General features: G+C 40.1%; 1 protein-coding gene across 1 annotated transcript in view; it reads right to left on the bottom strand.

Moving 5' to 3' along the window:
• The window catches only part of LOC122812560 (connector enhancer of kinase suppressor of ras 1-like), a 719,099-nt gene that overhangs the window by 421,615 nt on the left and 274,057 nt on the right, over window positions 1-23,427 (bottom strand). The window contains exon 8 of the mRNA XM_044084817.1: window positions 15,169-15,332. Coding sequence (XP_043940752.1) covers window positions 15,169-15,332 — 164 coding nt within the window. The remainder of the gene's footprint in view (window positions 1-15,168; window positions 15,333-23,427) is intronic.

The following is a 23,427-nucleotide window of genomic DNA, read 5'->3' on the forward strand; positions in this document are numbered from 1 at the left end:
GACCAAAACATGCTTCATCTTTTGTCTTTTCTTGGAAGGAATATCAACCCTAACAAATACCAGAGGTTACAACCCTTGGTGAGATTCAATACGAGTACTTGGCACCTCCTCCATGACCAATATATGCAGAATCCCTTTAGGATCCTCCAAGATAATCAGCCCTGGTTCCCCATCAACATCTAGAGCCGACACCTGCAAAGCCTCAGAGGACATGTGAAAAAGATGGATCCAAGTGGGCTTCTAATAGGACAGCAGGAGAGGAATCCAATGCAGATGCTGAACAGCCAACAGTGCCATTACCCATTTCCTGAGAGATGTCCAGTGGAGGCTGGACAGCTAAAGAAGCTGGCCAAGGCTTCTTGGCCTTCTTCTTACCTAGTAGGAGTAGCTCAGGGTTAATGCATTCTGCCATGCTTCACTGGGCTAACTGTTGGTTTCAATATAAATGGACAGGGAAGACAAACACCTTCTGAGTGTCATAGGCACAAACAACTTACAGATACTACAAGAGGTATGGTCGTGAGAAGCACCTAAACAAAAGAGAAACTGTTTGTGACAATCCTTGTGGGGAATCTGCCTCCCACACTGAAATTTTCCCTTCTTGAATGACATGAACTCTAGGTAAGCAAAACAAAATATAAGACCGAAGAAAAGAACAGAAAAAAAAAAAAACAACAGGGCATCTATCTGACGACTTGGTATTTAGCACAGCAACAGGGCATTCAGACTGATGAGTGATAACATTGTTCATACTGGCAACAATGAAGTTCTGGGTAACTGCATCCGTACACTACTTTTAGGCCCTATGCCCTTTGCGGGCAGAATGTGTATGATGTATGGCTGGCAATATGACAGAATGCTTTATCTGACACAGAAGCTTAACATACTGGTGTTACTACATCACAATAACACATCCAATGCACAGCAGTGCCTTCCACTGGTTGTATTTTACCAGAAAAGGACTTAACAATAATGGAAAACAGAACCACAACCACAGCAACATACTTGCCCAGGTTGATCTAATACAAAATATTCAGAGCATAGGTCGCAACTGTCCAGATTTTCACAGACCCAGAATTCTAATTCATATTTTTGGTCTGTTCCTTATAAAATTTTGGGGGTTCTGGCAAATAGCTGAGGAATGAAGTCACTAAATAATGACACATTTGAGTTTCAGACTTTATATCATTCAGAATGCATGGTAACACAAAACCTGTTATTCTAGCAAATTTCTAAGAGCAATATTTAAAATCTGTCTTTAGGTTTTGGGCTTTGACCATCCATTATTTTAGGCTTTGCCCAGATTTCTTGCACTAAGAGGTTGAGAGGTATGCTTCAGAGTCTCCTATTTTCTGAACTAGCTGTAAATAATGACTTAAAGGGGCCACGTGTTAACTCTCAATACTGGTATTTTCTGCAAAGTACTGAGCAGTTGAAAGGTATGGTCAAAAACAATCAAAAACATTGCTGCTATTAGTTTTGTTGATATATTTATAGGTTCACATGTGTACACTAACCTAATGACCACTAGGGCCTTTATAAACCTAGCCAAGCAACCCAAAGTGTCCCACAAGTTAAATGTTTTTGACATTTACATGAGGGGCAATTCTTGGTTATGAACATTTAATGACTGCCTCTGTCCATCAGAGAAATAGGCACCAGATGAGGGGTGAATTTTTGATTTATCATCCTGTGGTCTACATTACAATTAAATAGGGTTAGGGAGGGACTTTGCTTCACATGGATGGGGTGCCTAATCCAGAGAACAACAATTTTCTGAGATACATACCTATCTCTCCAACATGTCCTATTTATGTCACACACAAAATGTATGTCTTTGGATCTAGTAGTTCTGATGCTGTTTGTTTGGTGGATATGCTAAAGTTTCTTCAGAGTAGGGTCCAGGGATGCTGTGTATGCCAAGCATAGATCATAGATTGCCTCTCCGTAGTCTGTAGGACACTGAGTATAGAGACAGGGCTTTGAGGTGATCCACACAGGACATTCTGTTTATGCCCTGTAGTCTTTTTGTAATGAATCTTTGCATATGTTCCAGTTGCAGCATGTGTCTGGTGAGGTACATACCAAAGGGGGCATTATACTCAATGATGGGTCTGATGAGGGCCGAATATAGTGGTACAAGGACTTCCCCGGATACAGATGTCATGCTCTTACTTATAAATTGAACAACATAGAGGGATTTCCTTACTACCTTGGATGCATGTTAGTTGAAGGCCATGTTACTATCTATATGTGTTTTTCAGATCCCTGACTAGTGGGTCAACTCCAAGGGGTGTTTTTTTTTATGACAAAGTTTCCTGGGGGAATTCCCAAAATGTATTATAATGCACTTCTTGGCATGGAGTTCTAAGCCATGGCTTTAGCACTGGTTATTTGTCTGGGTTAGACCCTCTTGTAAGATGTTTGCTTTTAGGGAGGATTCTATGACTGCTCTCAGTTTGCAATTATCTGTGAACTTGGTCAGTCAGAGGCCTTTGACACTGGCTTTGACTTATGAAAAGTAGATGCCAAAGAGGACTGGACTCAGTATATAGCCCTGAGGGACTCCACTGGTGACTGACCTCCTTTTGGAGATGGTCTCCCCAATCCTAACTTCCTGGGTCCTATCTGTGAGACAGCCAGCTATCCAACATGTTATACAGAGGCTTATGTATAACTATAAAAGTTTGTTAACAATGCCCGAGAGGGCTATTGTATCAAATGCCTCAGCCAGGTCAAGGTAGGGAGTGTGCACCATTTTACCCTCATCATTTGCCTCAGTGACCTTCTCGAATTGGGATGACACCAGTGTCTGAAGGTCTCCTATGTCTTTGTTGATCATTTCCATGGCTTAGCATACAAGACTAGATCCTTAGATCTTGATGCAAACCCTTTCGTGATCAGATGGGTCACATAGAAGGATTTTCTAACCACCTTGGCAACATGGTTATCAAAGGAAAGCTGACTATCTACTTGGGTCCCTAGATCCCTTATTACTTCTTCAGATTTCAGGGGGTTACCTCCTATGCAGTAGTTCGCGGGTACTCTATTTTTTCCAAAGGGGATTACTATGCATTTTTTAGCATTTAGCTTGAGACCATGGCTTTGACACCATGCATTATTCTCATTAAGGCCCTTCTGGAGGATATCCATGTCAGCCGGAGACTCTATTATAGCACCCAGTTTGCAGTCGTCTGCAAACTTGGTCAGCCACAACCCTTCAGTGCTTGCCTGTACTTCTGAGAAGTATATACCAAACAGGAGGGGCCCCAGGACAGAGCCCTGAGACACACCGCTCATTACTGGTCTGGATTCGGACATAGATCCCGCTACTCTTACTTTGTGGGATCTGTCTGGGAGCCAGTTTGCGATCCATCTTGTGATGTAAGGGTTTATGCCCAGGTTGGTGAGTTTATCAATAATACCTGAATGGGGAATGGTGTCAAATGCTTTAGCAAGGTCACGGTAAGCCGTGTGTACCTCCTTTCCCTTATCTATAGCCTGAGTAACTGTCTCAAAGAAGTCCACCAGGTTCAGGAGGCATGCTCTGCCCTTGACAAAGCCGAACTGTGTGGGGTCAAGTGTTTGGAGGTTCCCAACCTCTCCATTTATGAGTTCCATAATGATTCACTCCATTGCCTTACAGATCAGACTGGTCAGGCTTATTGGTCAGTAGTTCCCAGGGTCGGTTGTGGGCCCACCCATGTGCAGCAGAACCACCATTGCTGTGCGCCATTCTATGGACACATATCCTGTCGAAAGGCTGAGACTGAACAAAGTATTCAGATGCGGGGTTAATTCATTTTGGAGCTCGCGTATGACACAGCCCGGGACACCATCTGGTCCCATGGAGGCAGTGTTTTTAGCTTTAGATAGAGCCTTATTAAGCAACGTATCAGTAATAATTGAGTTACACAATAGGTGGTGGTGGTGGGGGGGGGGAATTTGCACTGAACATATCAGCCAGGATGTTGGCAATGTCAGTGGGGTCAGTGTATTTTGTTCCATTTTGTACCAGCTCAGAACAGACCTGAGCATTGCCATTTAGGTTTTTGATGTAACCATAGAAGGCCTTATGGTTATCCTTGGCATCCTTGGCAACTTTCTTTTCGAAATTGGCTTTAGTTGACTTGATGAGGGCCCTCAATTTCTTACTAATGCTGATCAGGGATGATTTTTCTACTTGAGATTTGGCCTTTTTTGTATAAGTCTCCTCCTTTTATTGTATAGTTTGCTTATGGCCGGGGTCCACCAGACTGGTTTCTTCTTGTTTGAGGAAGGAGTCTTGGTTTTATTTGGGATAGCACAGTCCATGCAATCCTGAAGATGTATATAAAGTGCCTTGGTGTAGGATTCTGCATCCTGGATATCATTATCCTTCTGCAAGGGAATAGTGAAGCTTTCCACTTCTGACGCAAGTAGTTTGAAGTTTGCTTTGGAAAGGTTTTTTACGAGGGTTTCTTTGACTGGGGGAGGTGGATGGGTTAGGATGTCCAGGGTTATCAGTTTGTGGTCTGATCTGAGCAGAGAGGGAGTGATAACAGGTGTGGTACAATGGGCACCCATATTTGTAATGACTAAATCCAATATGTTGTCCCCTCTAGTGGGAGAACATATCAGTTGTTCAAGGGCATTTGAATTTATTAATTCTATGAACCGCTGGGCATAAGAGTTAGAACTTTGGTAGTTCACCCAGTCTATACCAGGGTAGTTAAAATCACCCAAAATTATGGTGTTGGGTAGGACCTTTATATTTTCCAATGCCTCAAGGAATGCTGAGTGAGCATCTTGGGACATGGTGGGCAATCTATAACAGGCTATGACTTGAAATGTGGTTTTGCCTGCTGATAGTTGCGCATGGATGATCTCTGGGGCATCATGCTGCACCACTAACCTGGAGATGTGTGCATCCTTGATGAATATGGATACACCTCCGCCCTTTGTACTGCGATCCGGTAACTGAGGCCAGAAGGTATGACATGAATTGTAACCTGGTAGTGCTGGGGTGCTCTCTGGAGCCTTGAACCAGGTTTCCATCACTGCATAAACATCGATTTTCTCCATACTGAGGAGTGCCTTGAGAGCGTGCATTTTGAGGTTGAGACGTCTGGCGTTGAGTAGCATTACCCTTAGTTTTTGGTTACCTGTGCTGGCTACGGTGGTTGGTTTGTCCTTTGAGCCTTGCCTAAAAAAGGCACTATGGGGACGGCAAGAGCCTTGGCCAGTATTCAAAAGCCTAGAGGTGACAAGTGCAAACTATCTCTGGCGAAACAGCGAGGCTTGTCTATCATGTCATCCCAGGCAGACAGACACTGGATCCCCTTAGAATGACACCAGAAGCTTAGCCAATTGTTGAAATTGATCATTTTGTCTTTGTTTTGTGGTATCATTCTAGGTGAAGGTAGTATGCTACTAGGTCAGGGTCATACCAGCTTGGGCTACATGATCAGAGAACTCCTCAATGTCTCTTTTCATGTAGTCCAGGGAGGTACGTCTTAGATCATTCACACCAACATGTACAATGACAGCGTCATACTTGTACTTGTTCTGGAGTGACCTAAGTGCCTGTGTTATGTGGCGGATCCTAGCACCCAACAGGCAGCTGACAGTAACCTTCTCCTTGTTCAGCCTGGTGAGTGGAACATCTGTGTGCCTTACTATAGAGTCTCCTATTACTAGCGTGTTGGGTATGGTGTTTTGCCTTAGGGGCTGTCGTGAGGCACACTGCTGAGGTGAATTACGTGTTTTCTGGCTTGTGTTTGGAGGTGCAGGTTGCTTGCTTGTCTGCTTTGGAGGGCACTGTTTCTTTTTCAGATTGGTACCTAGTGCCTCCAAATATTTTTTTATGTACTTATGTGTATGTTTTGCCGGCGCTTGTTTTGTAGATCCATGTGTGACTGGTGGTGTGATGCTAGTGTGTCTCTTCTCCTCTTGACTGTCTGTTACAGTCATGGGTTGAGAGCGCTTAGCCTCCAGTCTGGCTGTGTATTTGCATCTCTCGCAAGTGTTTGTGTCTAGAGGTAAGGGGAGAGGGTTGTCTGTATACATGAGGCAGTTGTGACATTGCCTCAGGATGCCCAATTCCACCAGATGAACTGGAGAGTACACCTGAAGCTGACCTCTGGACATGCTTGGAAAAGTGAATTTCACTTGTCTTGCGGAGAGTTGAGGGTCTTATCTTCTTCTTCTTCTTTCGGCTGCTCCCGTCAGGGGTCGCCACAGCAGATCAATTGTTTCCATGTCTTCCTGTCCTCAGCATCTTGCTCTGTCTCAGCACCCACCTGCATTCCTCTCTCACCACATGCATAAGCCTTATCTTAGGCCTTCCTCTTTTCCTGTTACCTGGCAGCTTCATCCTTAGCATCTTTTTCCCAATATGCTCTGCATCCCTCCTCAGCACATGTCCAAACCAATGTAATCTTGCCTCTCTGGCTTTGTCTCCAAACCTTCCAACCTGGGCTGACCCTCTAATATACTTATTCCTAATCCTGTCCATCCTCGTCACACCCAGTGCAAATATTAACATCTTCAACTCTGCCATGTCAAGCTCTGACTCCTGCCTTTTTGTCAATACCACTGTCTCCAACCCATATAACATAGCTGGTCTCACTACCCTCTTGTAGACCTTTCCTTTCACTCTTACTGGTACTCGTCTGTCACACATCACTCCTGACACTCTTCTCCACTCACTCCATCCTGCCTGTACTCTCTTCTTCACCTCTCTTCCACACTCACCATTACTCTGAATTGTTGATCCCAGGTATTTAAACTCATCCACCTTTGCCACCTCTACTCCCTGCATCCTCACCATTCCTCTATCCTCCCTCTCATTCACACACATATATTCTGTCTTAGTCCTGCTGACCTTCATTCCTCTTCTCTCTAGAGCACATCTCCACCTCTCCAGGGTCTCCTCTACCTGTTCCCTGCTCTCACTACAGATCACAATGTCATCTGCAAACATCATAGTCCACGGGGAATCCTGTCTGATCTCGTCTGTCAACCTGTCCATCACCATTATACATAAGAAAGGGCTCAGAGCTGAACCTATGCTGTATTATAATAGTGCTGTCTAGCAGATTTGGAAAATAATAGTGCTGTCTAGGAGACTTGGACAAGTGCTGATTTGGGTTATGCAAGTGCTGCAATAAGAGCAGTTGATCTGAAGCACTTGAGTTGAGGCTTGCCTAGTTCTAAGGGAAAATTTGCAGTGCAGACTTTGTGGAGCCAGGAATAGTATACCCCAGCAAACCGGCACTGCCAGACACTGCTCTGTGTGCAAGATTGCGCAAAAAGAGAGTTGCAGGGTTTTAAGAGAGAGAGAGATCAAGGAGTTTGGATTTGACCCAAAATGGCCAATAAAACTACAGTTTCTAGGCAGTAACCACTCCTACAGGGACAGACAGGCAGGCTGCTCAGTGTTAACTACTGCCACTGGTGAACACAGAGACTTCCCTTTAGCCCAAGTAAGCACTGGCCTCCAAGAAACTTACAAACAGTTCAGAACAGCAACTCTGTAACTGAACTTTTTTTTTTAAATAATTTATTTATTTATTTATTTTATTTATTTAAATTTGTTGACCGGGAGTGTCCGACTGGACGTGGGTCCATTTTCAGCGGAGGCCCGGGGAGAAAAGCTCCACAGTAAAATAAACAGACAGTAGTTACATTGGATTACATAGTGATTAACAATTTAACATAGAAATTACTTACAACATATTTACAGATGAAGAACATAGTACATCAGTAGACAACTAGAATCTTTATCTGTGAAGTACATAACAGGCATTAACAAATGTAACAATGAGAAGTTCCTGCTGTATAATAAGTACTAGGCTTATGAGCATCTGAGCTTGCTATCATCAAGGTAGTTAGTGGAGGTGAAAGAAAGGTAGTAGTTGGATGGGGTGGATGATATTAGAGTGGGAGTTGCAAGGGCATAGCCAGCATGTTTTAGGTGTGCTTTTAATAAAGTTTTGAAGTTGGTGCATGATGGTACGGAGGTAATTGTGGGTGGGAGTGAGTTCCATAATTTGGCTATGGCGCAAGAGAATAGTGCTTCACCAGCAGAGTTATTGGCTTTAGTGATTTGCAAGTGATTTTTGTTGCTGGATCTTAGTGGTCTGGTGGTGCGATAGGGTTGGAGTAGATTCTGGAGGGATGGGACATTTAGTGGATGGTTTACTAGTTTGTGGGTGAGTGAGAGTTGATACCACTGAAGGAGGTGAGGGAGTTCAAGCCAGCCCAGTTCAGCAAGTGAGAGACAGTGGTGACTACGGTAGGATGCCCCTGTGGCGAATTTTGCGATTTTGTTGTAGCAGGTCTCTAGCTTGTTTATATCACATTGCTTTAGGTTGGTATATACTGGAGAGGCATAAAGTAGGGTGGAGATAAGGTGGGAATTTGCTATTGAAATCTTTGCTGCTTTGGTGAGAAATTGTTTATTTCTGTATAATGCTCCTAGTTTTTTGTGTACTTTTTTATGGTCATGGATATGTGAATGTCAAATTTTAGTTTATTGTCTATTTCCACTCCTAGCAATTTGGTGTGTTCAGTTGGGTATATAGTGGTGTTGTCTTTTGCTGTGATGTTAAAGTGAGAGTTGTTTTGAGTATGTTTGGTGGGTTGGAAGATGAGTAGTTTAGTTTTGTTTGGGTTGAGTATTAATTGGGCATCGGATAACCATGTTTCAACAGAGGAAAAGGCTTCCTGTGTGACTTTATGCAGTTTGGGTAGGGACTGGGCTGAGCAGATGATGGTAGAGTCATCTGCGTATTGGATGAGTGTGCCATGTTTGGTGGCAGAGGCTAGATTATTGGTGTAAACAGAGAAAAGTAGGGGTCCAAGGATGGATCCTTGGGGAACCCCTATGGAGACAGGTAGTTGGGGAGATATGTCATTCTGCCATACAACGGATTGTTGGCGGTCAGACAGGTAACTCTGAAACCAGTTGGTGACTGATTGTGAGAAGGATAGGTTACTGAGGACAGAGATAAGTTGTTTGTGTGGGACCATGTCAAATGCTTTAGATAGGTCTAGGAAAGTAGCAGAGGAGAGATAGCCATTGTTTTTATGCTTAAGGATAGTGTTAGTAAAGGAGAGTAAGGCAGTGGTGGTGCTATGGTTTGGTCGGAAACCATGCTGAGTACTGGAAAGGAGGTTGTTAGTAAGGAGGTAGTGTGAGACCTGAGAGTGTATGCATCTCTCTAGTATTTTGGAGAGTGGAGAGAGAATAGCTATGGAGCGGTAATTGGTTAGTTCTGCAGAGCGTCCGCCTTTGTGGAGGGGAATTATATGTGAGACTTTCCACAATGTGGGAACATAACTTTCTGACAGAGATCGGTTAATCAAGATGGATACTGGGTAGGCCAGAGCATCAGCTGCGATTTGTAGGTATTCACTTGGGAGGTTGTCTGCTGCTAATTTGGTGGGTTTAAGTTTAGTTAAGAGTTTTTTTATGTTGGAGGTAGGTACAGGAGAAAAAGAGAAGGCAGTGGGGAGATTACTAGTTGAAGGTGTGGGTTGGAGGGGAGGGGGGTTGTGTTGTTTAGCTAGTGATAGTATGGTTTCGGTGAAGTGTGTGTTGAATGAGGTAGCAATATTTTCTGAGGAGTGAGGGATGTTAGGAGGAGGGGTACTGACTTTACCTGGGTGGAGGATGGAGTTTATGGAGGACCAGAATTGTTTGGGGCTGTGTTGTGAGGAGTCTAGGGCAGACTGGTAGTATTGGAATTTGTCCAGTTTTATTAGCTTTTGACTCTATTTCGTAGTTCTAGGAATTTCTGTCTAGCTGCGGGGGTTTTGGTTTTGCGACAGTGCTCCCAGGCGTTATCCCTGTTTTTCATTTCTGACTTAGTGGTTTTCTGTAGCCATGGGGAGGGTTGCGCTTTGGTTCTGGAAAATCTTATGGGGGCATGGTAATTAAGGATGTTCAGGAAGGTAGTATTAAAAGATTCAACTGAGTCATCTAGACTGAGGTACTTTAGAGCATGCCAGTTACATTCTTTGAGGGATGAGATGAATGTGAGTGGGTTAAAGTTTATTTTTTTACGTATTTGACGATAGATGACAGGTTTAGCTTGGTACAGGTATTTTTTGAGTAGGAATGTTGGGGAGTGATCACTGAGGCTATCTGATAAGCAGCCTGTTATATATGACTGGGGGTTCTAAATTATAGAAAATTATAGATAATTATATATATATATATATCTATAGATATATAGATAGATAATTATATATATATCTATAATTATATATAATTATAGAAAATTATATAAAAAATTATAGAAAGTGGGAAAATAGCAAGATTTTTTTGTTTTTTTTATGTTTTTGTTTAAGGATAGCAGAGACACACAAGTAGCAAACTAGTCAGAACCGTGCAATAAATGACCCCAACATGTATGTGCTAGGTAAGTCAGGGAATCTCTGTGCCTGCAGATTTGAAGCTGTGTAGGATTTCTACTCTATAGAGGTGTTAAGTCCCTCATGAGTGAGACATTAGGTTAGATAGTGAGTCTCTCCAGTAGGTCTAAGTATGTGCTCTGAGTTTCTTAGGACATAGGGGGTGACCTATAGCTTGATAGTATATGTTAAGGGATTTTATATATGGTAACCTGCATGTGGAGAAACTCCAGTGCTTCATCCTGTTTACAAACTAGAGGTATTGATACTGATGCATACTGAGACACCTCCATCTTTAGTAACTGTCTGTGCAGCTACTGGTCTAAAAGTATGGAAGACACAGAAACCTTGCAAAACCTTACAGTGCTAAGGTATTCTCTGCAGCTTTAAACCATGTTTCGGTAATTGCACAGATGACAATATTTTCCAGGTTGAGGAGGGCTTGGATGGAGTGTAGTTTTTTGTTTAGGCTATTGGAATTGCGAAGTAACACCTTGAAGTTCAGTTGAGCTGATTCTGCTATGTCAGTAGGTTTGTCATATTTGGCATTGCCTAAAAAAGGCTCTATGGGAGAAGATAAAGTTTTAGCATATTCAAAAGCCAAGAGGGGACAAGTGCAGACCATTCTTGGCAAAGCAATGTAGTTTGTCAGCCATGTCTTCCCATGCTGACAAACACTGGATCCCCTTAGAATGACACTAGGAACTCAGCAGATTGTTAAAAATCAGTCCTCTTTTGTTCTTACTGTGGCATCGTCATTCATCCTTGACGAAAATAATATGCTGCTCGATGCTAGGCTCATACCAGCCAAAGACACACAGTCAGAGATATCCATAATGTTTCTTTTCAGATAGTCTAGGCAGGTACATCTCAGGTCATGCACACCTACATGGACTATTATCGAATCATATGGGTACCTGTGGTGCAGTAATTTGACTGCGTGCATAATTTGGCAGACCCTGGTCTGGGATAGGCAACTAATGGTTATCTTCTCCTTGTTTAGCCTGGTTAGAGGGGTATCAGAATGTCTTACAATGGAGTGCCATATGACTAGAGTCCTAGAAAGTGTGTTTGCTTGCCTTACGGGCTTTGGCTTTATACACGAGTGTGGTTGCAAGTGTGGTATTAGGTGCTGCTTTTGTTCTTTGTTGATGGGTGGTGTAGGAGATCTTTGTTGTCTAAGACGATTGCATTTAAGGGCCTTAGCATCCATTGATTTATGTGTTTTGTGTGTGGATTTGTTAACCTGCATGTATGCTTTTATACGAGAGTTTAGCCTCCAGTGACATCATGTATGTACATCTCTCACATACTGTAGCTTTTACTTTAAGGATTAAGTGGTTGCCAGTAAACATGAGAAAAATTGCTACATTGCCTCAAGATACCTATATCCACCAAGCTGGCTGCAGAGAAGTTAGGAAATTGCATATCCATGTTGAATGGCCTCTAATTGGTGAGCTACAAGGCTGTGTCGTACAGGGGTTAACAGAAGGCTAGTATTACGGTGCATTTTTGGGAGAGGGAGTGGAGGAAGACTAGACTATAAAATATTAACTTCTACTAAACTGAATGGTATTGCTACTCGACACACAAAGTAGCTGTTCTAATTTTGTCAGTGCACAAGATATTTGCTCTATACTTAACAGTTTTATAGGATACTGCTTTATGGGAAATTCTATAGGGTATATTTGCTTCTAGTTATTTGTGCCTCTACAGGGTATTGGTTCACTGAGCAGCTCCATGTAAATGTGTAGGATTTCTAACAGCATTGTAAATACAGAAATCTGACTACTAAACCCTCTGACCAATAAACAACTACACTTAGAACCCTTTTGCATATCTTCCAGTTCTGATAGACCAAGCAGACATCTATTGCCAATAACATGAATAATCCCAGTCCTCCTAATGTAAAAACACAGTAAGAAACTCACAAGTGCAATGCTGCCTCTAACAAACTTAGCAGTGATTTGCTTAAATACATTAAAGACGTTCAATTTATCAATCAAAAGTACTTCGCTTTGCCTGGATGGCACTGGATGCAAATAAAACACTTCAGGAACATAGGCTAGTATGCCAAGCTTTGCTGAGCTCTGTGAAATGAGCCAAATTTATTCCACCATAGAAAATACAGAAAACTGACTACTGCATCTGCTGACCAATAAAATAACTACACTTAGTGCCATTTTGTGTGTTTCCCAACTCATACAGATCAGGTAAACACCAACTGCCACTATATGAATAATTCCAGTCCTAATATAAAATCATAATAAAAGAAAGCTGTTCTCTTAGCTGAGGATGGGATATTGAAAGATTCTAAGTAAAATATTTATAGGTGTCTGTGTAGTTGAGAAAGGCCATATCATTCTCACAGTGGTTCCACTGAGCAAGTCTGTTCAGTGTTACTTGATAAGGCAGACATTACTTCTGCAGGATACATAGCAGATAACTCAGGAGATGCATCTTACGGTGTGCATTAGCATAACTATCATTTCCAGGTCAATACCAGATCTATGACAGAATAGCCAACCTGCCTGAAGATGACAGTAAATGTTAACAAGTAATACTTTGACAGCTTTGCCTTTGCTTTATTTTAATACACCCGGAAGTTACAAATGTATAATAAAGAGGTATATGAGGATTAAGGCTAACCCAATGAACTTTACAATACTTTATCAACTGGTAAATATTAATGAAATGGATTCATAGATATATAGTATGTCAGACCAAATTATAGTACACTTTTTGATCAGAGTTTCTATACTAGATAGGCATTTGAGGTGTCTTTGAAGTTAGGCAAGCTAAGCCTGGCACAAAGGGATTTTATTTAATTGTTCTTTCAATTCTACTTAGTTGTTCTTTCAATTTCTTTAAGACTAAAGTGGCAACATTTCCACAATGTTATTTATTATAGTAACGGCAATACATTTTAGGATCACCCCCAATCTACCCATTTTACATATCTGAGAAATAATGTGTGTTAGTTGATAGAACACTTTATAAATACCAACTAGACCTCTGGCCTTACCTTTTCATTACCTTTCTTCAGCTTGACCATACAGCCTCTTGCATTACCTGTTGTCATCAAAGTAGCTACACCCATCTAAACAACTCTCATATAATTTCAGTACGTGTCTTCTGCATTTCCAAAGGTTATAAATGGGAATTTTTCACTAAAGAACTCTTTCCACACCTTCCCTTTTGTCCCATCTAAACTCACCATGATTTTATTCTACAAATTAATTCTATGATTTTTCATCCATTTATCCTTCCTAAGCACTAATAACTTCCTGTCATTTCCAGAGGTTAGATTAAGCAGCCAGTAACTCTAAACTATTTTATTTTTCTCTGATCTTCTGACTGCATATTGAGGTGCATTTCCCATTAATAATAACAATAATATTTTTTTTAACCTGTCAATTTCAACATTGCAGTCACACAATTGAAATGAATATGATTCTAAATATTTCCAGTGCAAGAGTTTCATTCTTGTCCACAGGACAGTCCAAACTGAAGATCAATAAAAATTACCCAGTAATATACTCCTTTCAGTTGTGTTATTTCTGCTAACCTCTAGCTTAAGATTTCCCTTACTCATCAGTGTGATCACTGCAAAGCTGACTACAACTTATGGTGGTTCAAGCTTTTCTACTAGAATGTTATATGGTATACAACCAAAGTACTTAACCTGACGAGAGAAGTATCACGTTTTAGGCTGTTTGCTGAACCTTTTGTAGTACATCTGCAGGCAGCTGCTGTCCTATACACTCTACTAATCCCACATTATAGTCATGCTCTGATCATACCTCTCAGCATCTTAGAGCAAGAAATCTGGGCAAAGCTATATAGAATAAGGAACAGAGGCCCAAAAATGGGACATTTTTTAAAATATTGTTCTTAAAAAATTAAGATGTTGATAGATTAACATGTTTTGCATTAGCATAAACTTTCTGCAGAGTATGTACTCTGAAAATCAAATATCTGCCATTATTTTCTAACTTCATTCTTCAATGACTTCCCAATGATTTGCCAGAAAAACAAAATTTTATGAGGAAACGATCAGAAAAATGAGGCAAAAATCTGGACATTCTGCAAAAATCTGGACAATTGAGAGGTATGGATCCGACAGTTATGTGTAATGTCTGTTCGACAATCCTTCCACAGTACTGTCATGTTCTATTGATGTCCCAACCATGCCAGTGTGAGTTTGCTGACTACTGGTGACCTTTCACACATTAATCCCCATAGTGTATGCACTGTGATTGCACTTTAATCACCATGCATGCAGTGGTGATTTGCCCTGTCTACATTTGGCCACAAGTATGAGTATGCTTTAGATGAGCCATTTGAGCCTGGAGGGTCCAACTTTGATGATTTTTCTTGCCACTGACTACACTAATCAATCTAGGGTACAGATATGCATTGCTAATGCAGCCCCCCTACAAAGAAACTAAAACCAAGTCAGGCTTAACAGATGATGCATTCATAGACTCAGATTTGACATCAGATCTAGTTTCTTCAAGTATAATGCCTCTAGGACATATTCCTAGCTAAAAAGTCATAATTGGTGTCTCTAGGACTTATACCTAGCTAAAAATACATAGTTTGGTGTGACTGCTAGGATTTCAGACTTTCACTCAAATTTTAGCACAGTCTTCAAATACTACACTAAAGCTTCTAAAATGTAATTGTTGAACCTATAAATTTAATTTAGCTATCCATGTTTTTAGATGTTATTCACTAAAATGCAGAGATCTTTTTCCTGCTTACCATTACTGTGCTGTCACTGGAATGAGGTTTCTTAATGGATCGGCAGGATTCTGTTCTTCTTTCCCAGTCGACCTGGGGCACTTCTGGGCTAACAGGAGTGGAGGGTTCACTGTCGGAATCAAGAAAAGGACTGCTGATTGCCAACCCTGTGCCACTTTTGAAGCCTAAATAAGGACGAATATGAAATATTATTAATAAAAAGAGAATAATCTTTTAAATACAAAGAGTATGTAAAGCTGTTTCTGGAATAAAAGCCTATGAATTTTGATTTTCACTGTTTCAAAGCAGAACTCTGCATAAAAGCCATAAGTGTATGCAACACTTTATCTGCAGATAAGTGGTACAGGATATGTTAGTGTGTCTATAACTGGTGGGACATTGGGACAATGTGTGAGTGGTGTCTGTTGGTTCCCTATTATATGATCGAAGATATATTCTTTCAAATGCATCTTGATCGAACTTGAAAGCACAAAACGGCATATAAGCAAATTCTTTTCCTGTGAAAGAAATTGCTTGGCCGCCTTCATTATTTTGCTGTTTTCATCATGTAGTATGATCTCGGAGTTGGTACATTTAAGTTGGGGGGCGTGGGGGTGAAGCCCCCCCCCCCGCTTTATGTAATGTTTTAAAGTTTTTTTTTTTTTTTTTTTCTGTTTTGGAACAGCGACTTTTTTCCCTGGGGAAAAAAAAATCGTTGTTCTAAGTGTTCAGGATCCTAAGCTTTCACTTACATGGGGTCGATAAATCAGCGTTCGCTTTTTTAAGCATTCGCTGATTTAATATAGACTCCATCTGTTGAGTGAATGAGCAAACCGTTTATTATGAGTGTGTACACGCATTTGTCTCTCCATGGTATAGGCCCATAATTTGACATGCCCTGAGGATGCTATAGATAGGAAGATCACAGATGAAGTATGTGAAGGCACTGGATGCGAGTATGACTGTCTGGCAGCATACATGTGTGTGTGTGTGTGTGTGTGTGTGTGTGTGTGTGTGTGTGTGTGTGTGTGTGTGTCTGTCACCATTTGTATTGTGTGTGTGTGTGTGTGTGTGTGTGTGTGTGTGTGTGTGTGTGTGTGTGTGTGTGTGTGTGTGTGTGTGTGTAACTGCAGCTACCGGTATTTGTCTGACAGATTGTGTGTGTGTTTCATGTGTGAGACTGTATTTTTTTTTTTTTGTCTAAGTGCAAGCATGCAAACTGTGTGTGTCTGTGGCGAGGTGACATTTGCTGTGTGTGTGTGTTGCTATCTGTATTTGTGTTAGTTTGTGTCTGTGTGTATCACTGTCTACTGTTATCTGCATTTGTAAGTGTGTGTGTGTGTGTGTGTGTGTGTGTGTGTGTGTGTGTGTGTGTGTGTGTGTGTGTCTGTGTCTGTGTGTGTGTCTGTGTCTGTGTATCTCTGTGGGTTTGTCTAGGTTTCTATGATTAGTCTGCCCTAAGAGCAGGCATGTAAGGCATGTGTGTATTTCTAACTGCCTGCTGTTACCAATATTTGTGAGTGTATGCATGTGTGAGACTGCCTGCTGCCATCTGTATTTTTGTGCGTGTGTGTAGTCTTCTAGGTGCCGACATTGCCTACTAGTTTAGATTGGTAGGGCATTTAGTTGAGCATTTGTTCAAACTGCTTAGCTGAGTGATTCAAAATCATACAAATTCTACTTTAATTAGATGTAATGCTACAGTGAATTTGCATGACTATGAATCATTTAATAGTGGAACAGCACAAATCGCCTTATCTCTGTACCATGAGTTGTGTGTACCATGAGTTGTGCTCATGTACTTTTAAATATGAATACCATTTAACATGATAATGAAACGTCTGTCATTTCAAATTCAATTGCTATAATGAATGTTAGCAATTAAGTAGATTCTTTACTTGATTCTGCTACAGTGTTCACACATCTTTTTACTTTAGGTAAGACAAAGGAAAAAAAGGCATACCAGCTTTGTTATGATTTTACTGCACATAAATACTACAAATGTTATGTCTGCATAATAAAAGAGTAGTTTTGCCTCATTTGAGAATATCTGTTGTGGGATTTCTAGACAAGCATTCACAACAAGATATGGCTCTGAAGCCCTCATGTCACCAAGCCATTAATTATAATACGAAAACTGTCTGGTGATTGTTTGCCTGTACTTAGAGTTTGTGCTGGTTGCTGACTTCCTATACTATTGCTTTTACAAAATAACAGGTTTCCCAAACTAACAACCACTAAGAATTTGTTCCTTTAGCATGGCAGTTCTAATTGCAAAAAGGTGCAACTGCGGCTATGATGTCTTGCTCTGGTGGACTTGTGTGTTGTGTGGAATGTGCACTAGACAGCACGGTGGCTGTTGAATCTTCAATTAATTCAATCTTACTTGGGCATTGGTGAAAGTCAGTCAGAGAACTGCAGTATTAGAAAATACTTACAGAGCACTGATATCCTATGCTTAATGTCAGCCAGAGGGAGACTACCAAACATTATGGACATGTAGGAAGTCATCATGGGTGTAGACAGCAGGCTACAGCAGACTGAATCTCAGTCCTAATTTTTGTTCAAGCAGAATATGTCTGGTACAATGAATGAAGCACCAGATTAACCATGCTCAGATAACAATGCCCAGAGAGTTATAATCAGATCTTGTATAACCAACTTGTTATGTGCTCAAGATACATGTCATTACATACATACAATATACCAACTAAGATATGACAGAAATACACCAAAATTACATATATTTGTATATGAGTAGATGTTCATTTATTAAAATGCAATATATATGATAATTCCTTACACAGGAATCCCAAATCACTCTCTCATACCCATCTACTCTGCACCTTACTATACACTTCCCCAAGTTCTAACTAACCTAAACAAATCTAACCTTCTGAAACTATTTACCTGCTACAATAAAATCTCAAAATTTGCAACCAATGCTAAGTTTCGTTCTCACCACTGCCTCTCCCTAAGACAACTAGGATGGTTAGAACTCCCTAATCTACTAAAATACAATCAACTTCTCCTGACCCATCAACTGCTATACCAACCAAATAAAATACCTGCCCTCTCTGGTCTACTCACCTTCCATAACACTTCATGTCAACTAAGAAGTTCCAATACCGCCCTACTGCCTGTTACCAATTGCTTACATAGCTCAGGCCAATCTCTTTATTCCTATGTAGTTGCTTAGGCCTGGAATGTTCTACCCCCTGACATTAGATGTCTAAATAGTAAACATACTTTTAAATCCCTACTAAAAGATCTCCTATTCAAAACTTGGATACATTCCTGTACAGAACCCAGGTGTACTGTGTAGTTTCACTTAGTACATTTATTTATTTGCAGTTGGTTTACCAGGATAGTCCATTGTGCCAAAAAGAACCCATTTTCAATGGAGCCCTGGAGAGAAAAGCTCCAAAAACAATCAAGGTTACAATAGATTTTTGATTATAATTTTACAAGTGTCATAGATCCGAGCAAACATTACAATTAATACAAACTAGCGATGAAACTTACAGATGATACAGACTAGCAAAAGGAACATTACAAAATAAACACTGAGAGCCATTACATCATAGGAAGCATACACTTAAGAGGTGCAGCTTATTGCATTCTTTGCAAATATCTTAGGAGTTACAAGGAGGTATGAGTTAAGAGTTAAGAAAAATGAAAATTGCTAGTGTAAACAGGGGATGAAAGGAAGATGGAAATAGCCAGTGTAAGTTATGTGGGGTGGGAGCAGGAGCATTCCCACTGGGTTACTAGATCTGAGTGGAGAGATTTTTTTGAAAATAAAGCGGTTAGGGATGGTACGAATGAACGGCGGTAGGGAGTTCCAGAGACGTGCTAGACCATAGGATAGAAGATTTTTGCCTGGGGGACGAGTTGATTTGTATACTTCTAATAGATTTTGGTTATTAGACCTTAGTACTCTGTCAGGTAGGTGCATTTTAAAGGCAGAAGAAAGGGAGGGACAGAGGGAGGGGTTGAAAATGAGCTTGTGAGCAAGAGTAAGTTGAGTATAGGTGAGATGATTGGGTAGTTCTAGCCATTTTAGTATGTGGAGAGAGGAACAGTGGTGAGTGGAGGACTTATGGCTGGTAGCGAACTTGGCAATTTTGTTGTAGCAAGAGGAAAGTTGTGTTTTCAGTGAGGATTGTAGATTAGATAGGAGTGGAGCTCCATAGAGAAGGGAGGGGATAAGTAAAGATGTAGAGAGAGTGATTTTAGTGGCAGGTGTAAGATAATGATTTTGTCGGTAGAGCATGCCTAGTTTTTGATGGGTTTTTTTTTTATATTTAACTGTAAGTGGGAATTGAATTTGAGCTGACTATCTATTTGGACCCCAAGTAACTTGGTCTCAGACACCAGTTTCAGAGATGTGTTATTTTGACTGGTAATAGAGAATGAGTTTGTGTCGAAAGAGGTGACTTTGGAGGGAGTAAATACCATTAATTTGGTTTTAGCAGCATTGAGTGCTAGGTGATTCTTTTTCATCCATTGCTCAGTGGTTGAGAAAGCATCTTGAGTAAGCTTTAGGAGTGTAGGGATAGATGTGGCAGAGCAGATAATAGTTGAATCCTCTGCGTATTGGATGATATTCGTGAAAGGGATAGAGTTGCGGAAATCATTTATAAATATATTAAAGAGGAGGGGACCCAGTATGGAACCTTGGGGAACTCTGGTTGGGGTATTGAGGAATGAGGACATGGCCTTTTTCCATTTTACTGCTTGATATCTATTGGATAAGTAGCTGGAGAACCAGTTCAAAGAGGAAGGAGATAGGTTGAGCGTAGAGAGTTTAGTTAAAAGTAGGGTATGAGAAATAGTGTCAAAGGCCTTAGAAAGGTCAAGTAGTAGGGTAGAAACAATATGACCAGAGTCCCGGGCTTTATTTACAGTTTCAAGGAAGGAGAGGAGGGCTGTCATAGTACTGTGACCTGGTCTGAATCCATGTTGTGTGGGAGTTAGTAGGTGATTATCTAAGAGATGTGGTAGGAGTTGTAGTTGGAAACACTTTTCTAGGAGCTTAGAGATGGGAGACAGGATGGCGATGGGATGGGAATTAGTAACATTGTTATTATTGCCTCCTTTGTGTAGTGGTATGATAAAGGCCTTTTTACAGATTTAGGGTACTCTGCTTTCTTGAATAGAGCGGTTGATTAGAATGCTAATGGGGTAGGCAATCGCTTCGGCGGCTATGCTAAGAAAGTAAGAAGGGATGTTGTCAGGAGCATTAGTGCATGGCTTCAATTTCTGAAGGAGTTTTTTTATGGTAGATGTGGGGATAGGTTTTAATGAGAAAAGCAGGGAATGGGAAGGGGTATTAGGGGGTGATGATGATAAAGAGGACATGAAAGTAGGAGAAGAGCTGGATGGTAGAGAATTAGTAGATGAGAATGGGGGTGAGGTGGCGGTGGAGGGTAGAGTGTTGGTAGAGGAAGACAGGAGTGAATGGGAGAGTGTAGAGATGTTAGAGAATGATGAGGTTAGTTTGGAAATAGAATCAATGAAAAAAAGAATTGAATTGGGTAGCCAAATCTATATCGGGAGCATTAGGGTCTGGGGTGGGGGTGTCTGGTTTGCTGGGATTGAGAAGAGTGGAGATTCCTTTTCAAAATTTCTGAGGGTTAGTTTTATTATTGTTTTGGAGTATGGAGAAGTAATTTTGTCGATCAGAGATGATGAGCTTTTTTACTTTATTTCGAAGTGTTTTGTATTCATTATGGATGAGGGGGGTCCTATTTTTCTGGTAGTGTTGCATGGTTGCTAGTGTGTCTTTGGTTAGCCAAGGGGCAGTTTTGATTTTTATTCTTTTTGTCCTTAAGGGAGCATGGTAGTCTAGAAGGTTTAAGAAGGTTGAGTTGAAGTGGGCAACTGCATTATCTAGAGATAGTGTTTTTAGACTATTCCAATTTATTGCTTTTAGAGCGTTTGAAAAGGTTGTTGGGTTAAAGTTCTTTTGGTTGCCGATAGTAATATAATTGTGAGTGCGATGTAGGAGTAAGGGGAGTCGATGTGTGAAGATGGGTAAGTGGTCGCTAAGGGGATCAGGAAGAGTACCACTGTCAGAGAAATAATGGGGATGAGAGACTAAAATCCAGTCTAGAATGCTACCGCTAGAGAGGTTTTTTTGAGGGGCGTGTTATAGAGTTGATTAGCTGAGAAAAATTGTAGAGGTTGATGTTAAGTGGGTTTGTGGGAGACTGAATGGAGGACCAATTAATATTCATGTCTCCTAAGATTATTGTTTCATTGTTAATGTTTGTGGACAGCCAGGAGAGGATATCTTCAAGTGTAGAAATATTATCCCCTGGGGGAATGTAGAGGGAAGCTATACATATGTGCTTGTGTTTGTTGACTTGAAGTAGTGTTAAGAGTAGTTCAGCGTTATTAAAGTGTGGAGTAGGTTTGTTATAGGGGGTGACTGACAAGGAGGATGAGTATAGGAGAGCTACTCCTCCCCCTTTTTTGGGGGATCTGTCTTTTCTAATGATAGAATAGTTGGGTGGAATTATTTCAGAGTCTTTTATATAGGGTTTTAACCATGTTTCAGAGATGGATAGGATGTCAGGTTTATTATGTATGAGCCAGGCATGGAGGTTTGGGATTTTGTTAACTATACTTTGGGAGTTAAGAGAAGTCAGTAATATGGACTTGTCTATAGTGGTTGAGGTGGGGGGGCAGGGTTAGGATGGACATCTCCTGATAATAGAATGGTAATCAGATAAAGTATTGGGTTAGAGAGGTTATTGGACTCTTTAGAGTATAGATTGGATTCTATTATGATTCTGAAAGATTTGCTAGTTACTACGGGAGAAGAATGTATATGAGAGGTAATAAGTTTATATGGAAAAAGTTGAATGTTTTTTATAGGATATAGGTGGGGGGAAATTGGGGTGTGTGAATATGAAAGAGGTGAAGTAAGATGGTTGGTTACATGGAACGATTGAGAGTGGTAGGTATTAATGGGCTGGGTGAGGTAGAAAAGATAGGATAAGTTGAGAAGTAGTAATATTAAAATAGTGATGTATAAGGGTTTTGAAAGCATGACGAAATGGGGCTACAAAGAGGTGGTATGTTGTTACTGAAATATTTGTTGTTGCAAGAGTGTTGTATGTACAGAGGAGCTGGTTCGTGTCTTATATAGGTGACTACGGAAAACAATGTTGCGAGGAAAATCAACCAAAATGAAACAGTACTGTGCTATCTTCTCACGCAACTAATGAGGAAACACAGTATGTGATGACCACAGCTAACGTTTATTAAGAACAATCAAAAATAAAACTGCATATTACAAACAAAATGTAGAGTTAAGCGCTTTCACCTATCCATAGTAGGCTTCTTCAGAACTCATTCATTTAATGTGTACGCCATCTTAAATAAACTTTTAGGCGCGAATCTGGGCTGACTTAACAACTATATTTAAAGTGCTACTGTGCAATTTAATTTATAAAACAGATTAATTCTCTAACACCAAAAATTTGTAAAACAACATAAACACACCCAGCATAACATCTCCAAACCTGTACTATAACTTAATTACGAAGCAGGTTGTTAATAGTCACAGATTATAAATAGACATAATATTTGACATGTGAGTTAGAAACAAAACTATACATATCCCTAAAAATTAATAAGTTCATTTGAACTGAACACAATAAATCTGTATTGCACCATTTTAAAATGTAAACATTAAGAAGTACAAAATAAAAATGATAATAATTGATATAATAATAAATGTAACTGTAAATATTATTAGCTGTATAAATATGTTAAGGGAATAAATGTGCAAATTGAATATGAAAGGTCAACTCCTATAAAACACTATTGAATGTTGAAGTAAATCAAAGTGCGAAACCTTATTACATGAACATACTTAAAAAACGCAACTGTATATAATAAATAATTAGATATATTGATATATAATATAAATATGTATTTATAAATATATGTTAAAAAATTTTTCGTATTTTGACAATTAAATATGTGAGTATTAATAATATATATTTTAATTATATGAATATGTTGTAAAAAAAATTTTATTAAACTTAAATAGAATGTTAATGTATATGTTCTTAAAAATTTGATGAGGTGGTTATATTGTGAAACTTGAAATTAAAAAGTAAAATTAAAAAGTAAAAAAGTGTGAACAATATTATATGTGCCTTCATTTGTTCAACAATGGTTTAATAGCAATAGTATCATTTAATCCTGGTAACGTGGCAGCATCGGTGTGTAATTGCCACCATATCTCTTTGTAATTTAATA

The sequence above is a fragment of the Protopterus annectens genome, chromosome 1.part1 (genome assembly GCF_019279795.1).
Source record: "Protopterus annectens isolate FY-2018-M chromosome 1.part1, PAN1.0, whole genome shotgun sequence".
In the NCBI taxonomy this organism is placed as follows: Eukaryota; Metazoa; Chordata; order Ceratodontiformes; family Protopteridae; genus Protopterus; species Protopterus annectens.